At 34.6% G+C, this 13017-nt stretch overlaps 3 protein-coding genes across 3 annotated transcripts; 1 reads left to right on the top strand and 2 right to left on the bottom strand.

The window, feature by feature from the left end:
- On the top strand, window positions 444–1195 carry LOC104751933 (phytosulfokines). The gene is made up of 3 exons (XM_010473990.2): window positions 444–601; window positions 732–842; window positions 968–1195. The coding sequence occupies exons 1-3, from the start codon at window positions 500–502 to the stop codon at window positions 1088–1090; spliced, it is 336 nt and encodes a 111-aa protein (XP_010472292.1). The 5' UTR covers window positions 444–499; the 3' UTR covers window positions 1091–1195.
- LOC104751930 (probable amino-acid acetyltransferase NAGS1, chloroplastic) lies at window positions 4238–7427 on the bottom strand. The gene is made up of 9 exons (XM_010473987.2): window positions 6969–7427; window positions 6689–6776; window positions 6277–6485; window positions 6045–6196; window positions 5517–5949; window positions 5347–5444; window positions 5153–5264; window positions 4897–5056; window positions 4238–4806 (listed from the first exon to the last, which is right to left on the bottom strand). Exons 1-9 carry the CDS (start codon window positions 7308–7310, stop codon window positions 4574–4576), a joined length of 1827 nt encoding a protein of 608 aa, XP_010472289.1. The 5' UTR covers window positions 7311–7427; the 3' UTR covers window positions 4238–4573.
- On the bottom strand, window positions 6734–8709 carry LOC104751931. Its single transcript, XM_010473989.2, has 2 exons — window positions 8209–8709; window positions 6734–6817 (listed from the first exon to the last, which is right to left on the bottom strand). The coding sequence occupies exons 1-2, from the start codon at window positions 8575–8577 to the stop codon at window positions 6803–6805; spliced, it is 384 nt and encodes a 127-aa protein (XP_010472291.1). The 5' UTR covers window positions 8578–8709; the 3' UTR covers window positions 6734–6802.

The raw sequence follows: 13017 nt of genomic DNA, 5'->3' as shown, positions 1-13017 counted from the left end.
ATGATGACTGGATGAGCGTACCGAACGAGAGTGGTGGTAAAATTGACTATGTAACAAAAAGTTAGAAATCTAATGCATTAAGAAGATTTAAATGTTTTACCAAAAATGCATTGATATACAAATAACTTATTTCTCCTTTTGGATAAAACATGCCATTTTTGCAATAGAAAAAGTTATTAATACATATCCATTAAAATTAAAGAGTTGGATAGTTTTTTTGCAATAAAAGGAAAAATATTATAAGTATCTTACAAAATTTAGCCTTATAAAATATGACTCTTTCTTTGAAACACACACACACATATATATATATATATATATAATATCACAAACCAAGCCAAACAAAAAAAAAAAGAGAGAGAGAGAAAAAGNAAATATGACTCTTTCTTTGAAACACACACACACATATATATATATATATATATAATATCACAAACCAAGCCAAACAAAAAAAAAAAGAGAGAGAGAGAGAAAGAAAAGGATTAAAGAAGAAGAAACCATGTCAAAGATTAACATTCTCGTTGTTGCAGCACTTTTACTTAGCTTCATGGTTATAGCTTCAGTGGCTCGTCCCGACTCGACTCTCCGGAACAAATCTATTGTAACTACTCGTTCTCTTGGGAAAACCCAAAATATTTTTGTTGAATGTTTATATTTAGGAGGACAATTTAATGCATTATATTCTTTTTACCATATGGTTGATTTATAAAATTTATTTTAATTTTATGAAGGAGATGGAGAAGAAATGTGAAACGGAGAAGTGTTTGATGAAATCAACCTCGGATGCTCACCTCGATTACATCTATACCCAACCATCTTCTCCTAAACCGCATGCAGCTAACGTCAGTCTTTAATTATACCCAACTTCTTTATCAATACACCTAAAATGCTCCTACATGGAACATAACGAACCTTTGAAGGACATAAATTAGAACTAAGTAATTAACTTTATTTTATTTGGTTGTAGGAGATGGAGAAGAAGTGTGAAACTGAGGATTGTTTGATGAAAACGACGTCGGATGCCCACCTCGATTACATCTACACCCAAACATTTCCTTCTAAACAGCAAGCACTTAAATCCAATCCTTAAGTATATACAATCAGTATTTCATATGTTATGTTGTGATATAGTTTCCTTCTTTATGAATTAATGTTCTAATAAAGACTTAAATCAGCGTGAAATAATATTATATGACATTGTGTTATTTCTATTATACGTCCTTGACCATAATATTAGAGCTTATTCTTTTGTGTTAGTGTCATCTTTTTGTTGACAAGTGATTCCCACGTGAAAACTCACTAACAAAGAGAGGCAAGGTTCCATAGGGCTTATGAGTAATGGGTCCGAGTTTGAGTAGGATCCAATCGGATTCGGGGGTTTCCGGATTTATGAATTAGATATTGGTAATTGTACAACATTCAGTTCGGTTCTTGTCGGATTCGAGTCGGTTCGGAAGACAAATTCGAGAATTCTATACCTGAAACAACTGATAACAAAAAAATAAACTTTGAATAATTTTGGCTAAACTTTGACAAATATTAAAAAAAAAATTGGATATTTTGGTTACTTAAATATATAACTAATTGATATATTTGGATTTATAATTTAATTTTGGATAATTATATTATATTAAAGTTAAATATCGTTGGTTCTTTGGATCCGACTTTTTTGCTCAGTTCTAGTTTTTTTTATTAATTTTGAATTTTTGGGACGTTACATTTTTATATTAATGAATTATAACAATGAATAATATAGTTGCAACTTGCAACTAGGAACAGCGGAATCTACACCTATTTGCATCCATAACATTTGCAAACTGGTTTTGACCGCTCAATTCCACATTTTGCCGCTGCTATAAACACCATCAAGGGTGCAGTCTCGTGTGCATATACTATCAATACAAAAATCAGGTGACACGTATGCGACTCGACCCTCATTACATGGCGGCTGCTCAGTCTTTACTCTTGATATTCCTACTGCATTATATAAAGAAACATTCAAATCCCTTTATCAGAATTTTATATACTTAAAATATTCAAAATACTCATGGAAGATAGTGAACGTTTGAAGGAAATACTTTAGAACTTAATAAATTTTATTTGATTTGTTAGAAGAAGTGTAAACCTAAGGGCTAAGGATTGTTTGATAAAACGACGTCCGATGCTCACCTCGATTACATCTATTAGACTATTATTACATCGACACCCAAACATCTTCTCTTAAACCACAATCACTTAAAGTCAATATTTAGTAATAAAATTCTAAAATATTATATTGAGAAAAATTCGTTTTTGATGAATGATGAATTATAAATCAATACAATAAAATTTGGATGTTTTTTAACAGGATATGACAACTCAGCATTTCAAATTCTTCTCAGCTTGACACATCATTAAAATCAACAACCAATGAAAACATTTCAAATAATATAACTCATCATATTTCAACCTATAATAAATTTATTTTATTTTATGTCATTTTCCTCTTAAAACATTTTTTTTCATTTTGTTGGGCTTTGGGCTTATAATCATTCATATAGAACAATGAAAATGACGCAACAAGCTTCATGTTAATTTTGTTGGATTTAAAAGTCAAACTTTATTTAACATAGACAGAGATATTAAAAATTATGATCAAAAATATATATGTAAAGGTTGGAAATTCCACTACGGCAAGTTTATATTGTTATTTCAAAGATATATGCCCAAAGCACTTGTTGAATGGCTTAAATCTGTACTCATATGTAGTTTCATTCAATTGATTCCATAAATATAAGAAATCTAGAGTTTGAATTAAAAAAAAATATATAGTATAAAAGCAGATGTGTGCGGCGGGCTGGACGAAGAAAAAGAAAGAAGAAGCAACTAGGGTAGTCAATTCACACGTATCTTTTTTTTTTCAATATGTTTTAAATCTATATTTAAAGGCAATAATCAATATATATGTATAGATAATTTTTTTATTCCTTTTCTCTATGTATATTCATTATTATTTTTGGTGAGAATATATTTATTAACTTTGCCAAACAACAACATTTGAGAATATTTATTGTTTTATGAAATAGGATTTTATAAAGAACTTTAAAAAATTATTAGATTTGATATATATCAAAAAATTATTTGAAAATTATTATATATATATACGCTTCCAATACGTACTCGCTTCCTATTTTTTTTTTTTTAAATTGATTCTACGCTTCCGCTTCCGCGTATCTGCTTCCGCTTCCGCGTATCTGCTTCCAATTTCATTGTAGATTTATAGTGGAAGTCGATATAAAACTGGACTTGGTCCCTCCATCTCTTATTAATTTTATGTCTAGGCAGCTTCTTGGCAATGATTTCAAACTTTTCAAGAAAAGCATTTTCAGTTTATTATTCTTTTGATGTGCAAAGTACTTTCAGGTTATTTAGTTCATAAAAACCGGTTGCTTTATGTGATAATGTTGTGGTGATTATTTGAATGTTTACATATTATTGGTTATGTGGCCAAATCTACTGTGTACTCAGATACTTGAAATTTTGTATTCTACTGCTAAATCTAATGAATCTGCCAAGTTAATAAGCTCTATAGCGAACAAGGAATAGTGAAGATAAAAAACACAATTATGGCAAAAGAGAATGAGACTCAGAATGACCCTCTACCTATCAAAAGAGATGTTCTTGAGATTGAGAAAAACCATTGTGTAGATGAAAAAATAAAAATGATAAAAGTTATGAATTGGTCTCAGATCTCATGTAGTGAATTAAAATGTCATCTCATATTGTTTATGTTAGCAACTTGGGTCGCTATCAAATTCTCAGAAATGATGAACCGACTATTGAAATTACATTCTCGAGCAATTGTTTTCTCTGGTTTTACAAACATAATAACAATGTTGTTTATCTATTTTATTTAAGATTATTTGATTAAAATAATAAGAAATATTATGACAAATATAAATAATAAGGAAAAACAGATAAGAATTTGCACTCAAAATTAATAATTTTGATATTTGATATCAAACAACTTATATTAAATTATGATTTTTTAAAAAATCAAGTTATATTTTTGTATTAAATAAAAGAATTCTAAAATAATCTCGCGGCGTAGGGCGTATATAAACTTAGAACAAAACATAAAAATAATAATGGTGCTCCAATGCATTGTGATACAAGAAAAAAAATTGATTTTAGTCTACAATTTCATTAAAATAAAAAAAACTAATAACAAATAATAACAAAAACCTAAAAATAAAAATATTACTAATGAACATTGTCCACATCTATGTCAATAATGATTTTCATAAAAACAAAACAAGAAAAACCCACGGCGTAGCGCAGATACTATCCTAGTGAATAATAATATTGCTACAACTAGGATCAGTCGAGTATACATTTTTTACATCCATAACATTTGCAAACTGGTTTTGACCGCTCAATTTTACATTTGCCCATGCGATACACACCAGCAAGGGTGCAGTCTTATGACCCGGTTCGCTGATTCTGGAAATATTGTTGATTCATTGAAAACTCGACAGAATCTTAGACATTCAGCGAAATTTTTCTGTGTCAATTACATTCTTCTCAGACACTCTCAAGGGCCAAACTGAAATGTACGAACAACAGAGATCCCACTCCTGTCTGGCAATAACTTCTTCATGTAATACTTCGATTTCCTTGAAAGATTAATTCTTTCTCGTCTTGCCTCTGGTATCATCTCGATTGAACACTCCTGAAACCCGCGTCTCACAAACCAGTCAGCTGTTCTCGTTGTTAGCAGAAAAAGCATCTCAAGTCCGAGAGCTGACGCTTTTTTCTCAATGTAATCTGCAAAAATTTTGATAGTCTAAGAAACTGATTTTTCTTTTAACTGTAGATTGTAAACACAATAATACTCGAAAAGTTTTATGATTATACCGAGCAATTTATCTCCCTGTCCTTGTCCACGACAATCTGATGAAACCGCAATAGCTGCAACTTCTCCACACTTTTCTTTAAAGAAAGGGAACAAAGCCGCACAAGCAATAATCTGTCCTTCCCTTTCCACAACCACAAATGAATCCATAGCTCGCAGTAGCTGAACACAAAAAAAAAAAACTACTATACCTTTAATCCTAACAACAAAACAATAGACTTCGAACCTAAGGCTAAGGCTATGGGCTAAAAGGGAAACCTCTTCATCAGTTCTGCGAATTAAAGCCCCTGATTCTTCCAGAGGTTTGATTATTTTCCTAATTCCAGTAAGATCTTCCACTCTCGCTTCTTGGGTTCCTTCGTATACATCACTGTGACATTAAGGGCCAATAAGCTTTTGTGAGAAAGATTTAAAACTTTGAATCGTTTGCTATTGAAAACGGTTGTGTATACCTTGCCACCATAGTCCCCATTCCATCTCTTTTGAAAAGCTCCAACAATAGCACTCCGCTTATAGTACCATCCAATAAGTGAACTCTTTTGACACCACCCTTCAACACATCAATAGGTCAGGAAACTTTGAAGTAAACAAAATGAGCACAAGGGTTAGCTCAAGGACTCACTCTGCAGACGAACGCTGCTGCAGCCAGTTCAGAGAGATATCCGTTTAAGCGGCTAAGTCTCTCCTCACCGCCAATAGCAAAACCTCGCTCCCCAGACCACAACCCGTTTCCGTTGTCAAATCCAACACCATTCTGAAAGGTTGGAGTGTGTTTTTCCCAAAATGGTCTCCCATTATAATTGTTGGGAGTTGTGGCCATTCCATTGTAACCAAGAGGTTCAGGAAAACTACTTATCCCTCCATCCCCAACAGCCTTCACGTATTTGGCAGCTATCTCGCTTTGTTGTGCCCGTTTTCTGACTAACGTATCTGCTTCCTGGAGAGTCAAGAAGCGAACAAGATGTCCATTCTCATCCAGAACTGGACCGTCCATTATACAAATAAGCTTATCTGCTCCTATAGCTAAAGCACAAGCTGTAGCAACCTCATAGGTACTGCAGTGTAGAAGTAATGTCCCCATATCAGAGTAAGATAACTAATATCTTCTAGGTTTTAAGATGTAAAAATTTTACTAATAAAGAGAGCATACTTGCAGTTTAAGACTTCTCCGGAACTGGAATGGCCCAAGTTCCTCAGTAAAACTACAGAACCACTATCAAGCCTCTCACGAATCCGATCAACATCTATCTTCTTCACTAAACCAGTAGCTCCAAAATCAACACCATCAACAACACCTCTTCTCTGCCATGCCAAATTAATCAGATCCAAAATGACAAAGAATCAACATTGAAACTAACATCTTAAGAAAGTTGAAAACTCACCTTTGCTGCAAAGAAGTTACCAGTGTCGACCCTAACACCCGTTTCATGCAAACGACTACTATCACCATGTCGGCGTATATTGTAAATGGAAGGTCCAGGAGATAGTTTGGCCTCAATCATTACAGATATTGCTCCCGCAGCTTCCTTGGCAGCCTGCAGAGATGCTGAGTCTGTAACTCTGTAACGACCCACATATGTTGGCTCGCGTCCTGCAACTCATACACCTTAGGCTCCTTCTGAACAAGCTCAAAGATTCATATTTATCACAATAAGGCCGCAAATTCGCCATCACTAACTGATGACATACCAGTACTTGGCACGGGCGATCAATTTTTCTAAATCACTAACATCTTATAAATCTAAACAAACCTAGCTAGAAGCTGAAGATAAGTGTCAAGACTAAACATCTAACCTCTCTCAGCTAGAAGCTGGTCAATTTGCACTTGAGTTCCAGGAACTAGAACAAACCTTATGCCCAAGTGATGAAGAAATGCTATGTCCTGCACATATGTCAGTCAAAATGATTTCACTTTAGACTCCTCTGCACACAAAAAAAAAAAGTGAAATCTGAAGTAAATTAATCATAAACTAGCTTCACAAGACGAAGTTTATAAGCAAGACAAACAATCAAACACCTTGCGTGCATAAAACCAAAAACACTTGAAAAAGAGATACAAGAAACAAGTGGGTGCCTTTAAAACGAGATCACAATAAGGGCCGTCTAAGACATCTCCGGAGATAGTAACAACAAAGGTACAGCCACGATGAGCCCATAGATAAGGCCAAGCTTCACGAAACCACCGCACGAACTGCTTATCACCGACGAAACTCTCACCAGTTTCCGCGTAATCAAACATATTGCATTTCGCCGCCGTTACTTCCGGACAAAACGGAAGCTTTACCAATTGACGATTAGTGTTTAGCTTCTTCTTACTCGGGGCGAAGAAAGCAAAATCCTTTCTTGTTTGTTGAGGACATCGGAAAGGAAGGTAAGAGGTAGAAGATGATACCACCATAGCTCCTCGCTCCGTCATTTTTAAATATGAAATTTTTACAGAATCAGAATAAATTTGGAAACAATGGTGGATTGATCGGTGGAGGAAAGAAGAAGAAGAAGAAGAAAAAGTTTTGGGAAGGAATCATCAAAAACGTGGACAGGTGCATTAATCTCGGTTATTGAACGGATTGAAAATGGTTAAAACCGGTTTGTTTTTATACTTCTGAACCGGTAGTTGCATCTGTCTCTGTCAGGGGGGATAGTGAGAGTTCAGTAAGAAGACAAGAAATGCAATTAGATGCTGATTTGAATTATTACCATTTCCTGATTGGTTGGTTACGTAAAGTTTGTGAAATGCATTGCAAACGTGTTATTATAATTTATGTATCTTTTGTCTGGTTATATAAAAAAGAAAGATTTTTCAACAAAGACAATAGTAGTAACTGTAGCATGCACATTATAAGTTTTTGGTTTTTTCTTCACTTGAATTGTTGATTTTTTTTTTAATAATATCACTTGAATTATTGATCAAACATATAATTTTTGCCTTTTATGTGATATTTACTATATCTCTTCCATTTTATAAACTTTTTTTTCGAAAACTTGTTTGTTTTTGACTTATTATTTTCATCATTTCTTCGAGTGTATCTTTTCATTATTCTTTTTAATTGTTTGTAGGATTACTTTTTAGTTAGATATTACGTAAGATTGAATGTAAAAAACAGAAACCTCAGCGTTTCGCCGCGTTTTTTTACCAAACCTATAGATCGAAATGGACAGGGTATTTTATCTATGTATATAAGTATATTATTATCTATTTATGAAATTACCAATTCTTTCAGTTAGTTCATTTATTTGGTCACGGGCGTTTTGTGGTTTTGGAATCTTGTAGTAGTGTGAAAAAATAAGAAAAGAAAGAGTAAATAGTAATGAACCTTGAGAATGCCGTCAAGGGTCGAACCGGAGTCAAGTAGTTCAGCCGATAACATAACGACAAATATGCTGTCTCTATGTAGATTTACGTACGGATGAGCCTCCCTGAGGACCGCCACTAGCTCCGCTTCCTCGACGGTGACAACCCCACCGGAATCTCCAAAATTGGTTTGGCTCTTTGTTTCCCCACCGTTAACGTTGGTCCAGTTTCGTCGTTGCTGCTTCGTCAAAGAAGACACGTGACTGTATCTCATTTGCTTCGGGCTTCCCCACGAGCCGGGCGGCTTACATCGCAAACCAGAGTTTTCCAAAACCTCGCCGCAGATGAGTGAGCCAACCCACGGTGGTCGGGATATGCAATAATATGCCATTTTTTTTTTGTAGAAAGATCAAAAGAAAATGATAGATGTGATGACTTGGTACCGAAAAAAAAGTTGGATTCTCTTTTTTTTTGTCTAGTTCGTAGACTCTTGTATTAAATCAATAAAAAAATAGTGATTAGACAAAAATAAAGGGATATGAAAAGTGAGATTTTTATGAGATAATGTACAATGAGAGCGATGTGGGATTCAATTTGGATGGTTATTGAGTTAATTATTGTGGTAATGCATGGGTGTCTATTTGAAAGCGATCGAGATGATTAGATGAAATTCGAACCTCATATTTATTTTTCCAGCCATCGGATAATTATAGAATTCTGTAGAAGTTAAGTCCATGTATTTGTATATTTTATATGATGATTTTGTATTAGTCTAAAATGATTTTGGTACCTTTTTGTCTAATATTGGAGAAAATGTTATATGGTCCACTGCACTATAGAAATTGCATTACAAACAACAAAGCATTCTAGATCCACAGGTGGGATTACAAGATAGAAGTACTTTTTTTTTTTGGTCAAAAGAGTGATATTCATTAATTAAGATTGCGTACAAAGAAGAGGAAGAGCCCCTTTTGCCAAAGCATCAGCTTGGCCATTGTGAGATAAAACGAAAAGAGCATAAGATGAAGATTTAGAAGGAAAAAAAAACGAGAGAACTGTAATTAGTAAAGATGTTTATGTGATTTGAGCAGTCCCCAACATAGGAAAGTTGGAAATAGCTATTGTGGTTGAGATGCTTGAACTTCAAACCACTGGCGTGGTGAGCTTTGAACTTGTGTGAACCGGTACGGTGTACTGTAAAGAGAAGGTCATGTTTTGAAGTTCGAACGGCCTTTGTCAATGAACCATGTCATTTGAGAAGTGGAGAGCCAGCATCATTGATGCGGGCGTGCCCTGAGCATTTTTAGTTATTTGTATATACTGTATTTGTAAGTCATTGAGCTAGTTAATTACCCTAGTTTTAACTATAATGCACCAACTTAAGGTAAATAATTGAGTCACAAATTGCAATCATATGCCTCAGTTAATTAACAGTTATGATATAGAATATATCTACCAATTTTTCGTATCAGGAAATTAATATTCCAAAAGATGTAAAGTGAAAAAGAGTAAAAACATTCAAAGCCAATTATATAATTTTGAATATTAAACATGGGATCTCGTAACAAAATGAAGAATCCAGGCTTCTTAACGAAACAAAGCTGGTCCTATTTTGAAAATGAACGATTTGAGGCTTGGAAATATAAGGGACAGATCTTGCCATTAGACCCATGTAAACAACTATCTTTTGGTGCCCACCATAACTTATCAACTCGTTATAGCAACGACATAAATTTCTAGTGTTATGTCTTCCGCCTTCCCAAGATGTTGAAGAAAGTGAGAAGATGCCAAATGGTTTAACATAGGTGATGTTCGTTTGGCACTGGCATACCCCATGCAGGGTCCTGCGACGAAACGCTCTGCGATCAATCCCTGCGAGTGCAACTAAATTTTTTTTATCACAGAAAAAAATCATTGACGCGATTTTTTAAATTGCAATTAGTCGCATGATTGCTAAACAAACAACATCTCGTGATTTTAAAATTGTAGTTGTAATCGCAAATGCCGTTGAGATTATGAAACGAACATGGCCATAGTCATCATGAATTCATGATCACCCATCAAAGACATATATAATGCTAAGATAGCTTAAGAGCGACTGGTTTCTGACAGGTTGCCGACAAGAGAGCGACTGGTTTCCTGGGGTCTTGACATTCCCACCGTTTGCTGCATCTGCTCAAGCCAAGAGGAGACTAGAGATCATCTTTTCCTTTCCTGTTGTTTTGCTTCAAAGATTTGGAGACAAGCTCTGTCCAGACTGGATCCCCATCATCGTTTGTTCAGCTCCTGGCCAGAGCTCCTCTCTTGGATCAAATCACGCTCTCGCATTGCGCCGTCGACTCTTAGGAAGGTAGTGGTCCAAGTCATTCTCTATCATCTCTGGAAGCAAAGGAACAACGTCCTGAACAATCAAGTGTCACGCCCCGCTCAAGCAATCTTCAAGCTCATCGACCGAGATGTTAAAAACATCATTACTGCAAGATAACGGATGAGAAAATTTAGAAAATTAATGGAGTTGTGGCTGCATTAAACTATCAATATCTTAGCCCAGTTTGTTTTTTGTATTCTTGTTTTTATCTTTTTTGCCAAGGATTCAAAAAGGTTAGGTTTTATATGTATTGTAAAACCTGATTGTTCATTTATATGATATTTATAGTTTAGCGAAAAAAAAAAAAGATAGCTTGAGAGGATGTTTCTTCACCTAAATCAGAGGGTGATTTCGGTATCTATCAGCTTCGATACATATGAAACCGCTGTTATAGAAAAGTTAACACATGTAGTCACGTTTTGAATCAAAACCTAGTAGGTTTGCGACTTTTTGATGTTAAAAGATATTACAAGCCATAAATGCATAAAGAAAGAACAAAAGAATTTACAAAGCAGCTCTTTCTTATGGCCGCACACTAGATTTTAGACATTGAAATCTCAACTAAAAGAAAATCATTGAATCAACAAAAAAACAACAATGAGAAATCACTTTAGTATATATATCTCATATACATGAAAAAAATAATGATGCGCAATAAACTAGTTTACCGTCTCGTTCATCAAACATCAATATGCTCTAATCCTTATGATTGGTTTATGGTTGTTGGAAATTTCGTTTGCTTAATTAATCATCTTATTCTACCATATTGTAAAACAGTCATCAAAAAACATTTATGGAACGTTTATGAAACAAAATATATATATCTAAACTAATAGAACGAATTTAACAAATACATATGTATATAAGCCTTGTTCGGCTAACAACCCGAAGCGGCACAAAATAATAGTTTCAGTGTATTTGCTAGTTTCTTCTTTGGAAAAGGTGCTCTCGACGACGTCAAGGCCATAGTATTCTCCATGTGATCTGGCTCACAAAAGATACGAACTTGGTGTTCGTATTGATATCTTATTACCCCCTTGAAGTTCCTTTCGATTTTAACTGTTCTAGTCTTGTTTTTTTAAAGATCATAATAGTCTGTCCATAACATTTCATCAGAATAAGGATGAATCCATTTGGTTTTGGGCATTATCACAATCTCATTCTCACCTTTACGAGTGACACCAGCGACATAATTTAGTCGAGAAGTTATGGACAATGTAATCTTTGACCATTCTTGTTTCCACGCATATGATCTTCCGTAATCCACATCTCCGCACTGTGGAGCAGTCGTAGCAATTCTCTCCCGAACAGGGCCAGTATGTCACGTTTACTTTGCTTCTTGGAAATCATCATGACGTACACGGTTTCAGAGGTTGTGATATTTTCTCATCCTTTTCGTTTACTCAGCGTCTTCTCTTCATGGTGTATATTTTTGTTTTCTAAATATCATTGATCAAACCGTAGAAGTATTGAAGTACGTCGGTCTACGGTTTTCTGAATATCATAAGCCTTATTCCTTAACTTATTAATAAAAAAAAGTACCAAGGCTTTTAAAGTTGCTACTGATTTAGCATCTTTTCTATGAAGTATAAAAAAGTACCAAGGCTTTTAAAGTTGCTAGTAATTGATAGCTCTGTTAATTAATAATTGTCACCGACGTATTCCTTAACTTATTTTAACTATCAACATCAGGATCTGTTTTCTCAAGCGCCATGAGGTCATCTCCATTGGTAGGATGTTACCAAATATGTTAGATTAAAGGTGTATTAAATTAAATCAGAAATGTGAATTATGCTAAGAAATAGTATATCTTTAGCTAAGATGTTTTGGAAACAATTTCTTAGCACACGTGTTGCGTTTTGATTGAAAGAAGGGTTAGTGAAAGAAGGGAAAAAAATAACAATTTTACATAGAGTTGGGGCAATCCGATTTCCTTCTCAGACATTGCGATGTTTGTGGAGTTAAGTATGCTCCTGGTGATGAATCAGATGAGAAGAACCATCAAGGGTTTCACTGTACTGTTGAAAGACTTATGTTTTCATTGACTATTGTAGAGAGGGTATTTGATTCAAAGTGCTGGGCTTTTTAATTGGTCTCAGGGTTGGCTGAACGAGAAAGCCTTCACAAAGCCTTCATTCAACAAGAGCCGCATTGTTATGGTATCTGAAAATGATTCCCCTGCACACCAAGAAACAAGGTTCGTTTTTTTCCACGTTTTCACTTGCGTTGTTAGTGTTACTGGTTCTTCATATTTAGAGGATCTAAAGGGGGTATCTTTTGTAATTGCAGGTGCAAGAGGTTGTGAAAATGATGGAGGTTGAGCTAGGTGAGGATTGGATTCTTCACCAACATTGTAAGGTAAATTGACCCTGTATCCATCCACGTCTTCTTTACTGACATTTTCGATCAAGTTCCATAGCTCATAATACATGATTTCTAGTATTTTTTAATGTCGACCAAGAG

The sequence above is a fragment of the Camelina sativa genome, chromosome 16 (assembly GCF_000633955.1).
Source record: "Camelina sativa cultivar DH55 chromosome 16, Cs, whole genome shotgun sequence".
NCBI classification, from domain to species: Eukaryota; Viridiplantae; Streptophyta; class Magnoliopsida; order Brassicales; family Brassicaceae; genus Camelina; species Camelina sativa.
This window is presented reverse-complemented; position numbering and strand designations above follow the sequence as displayed.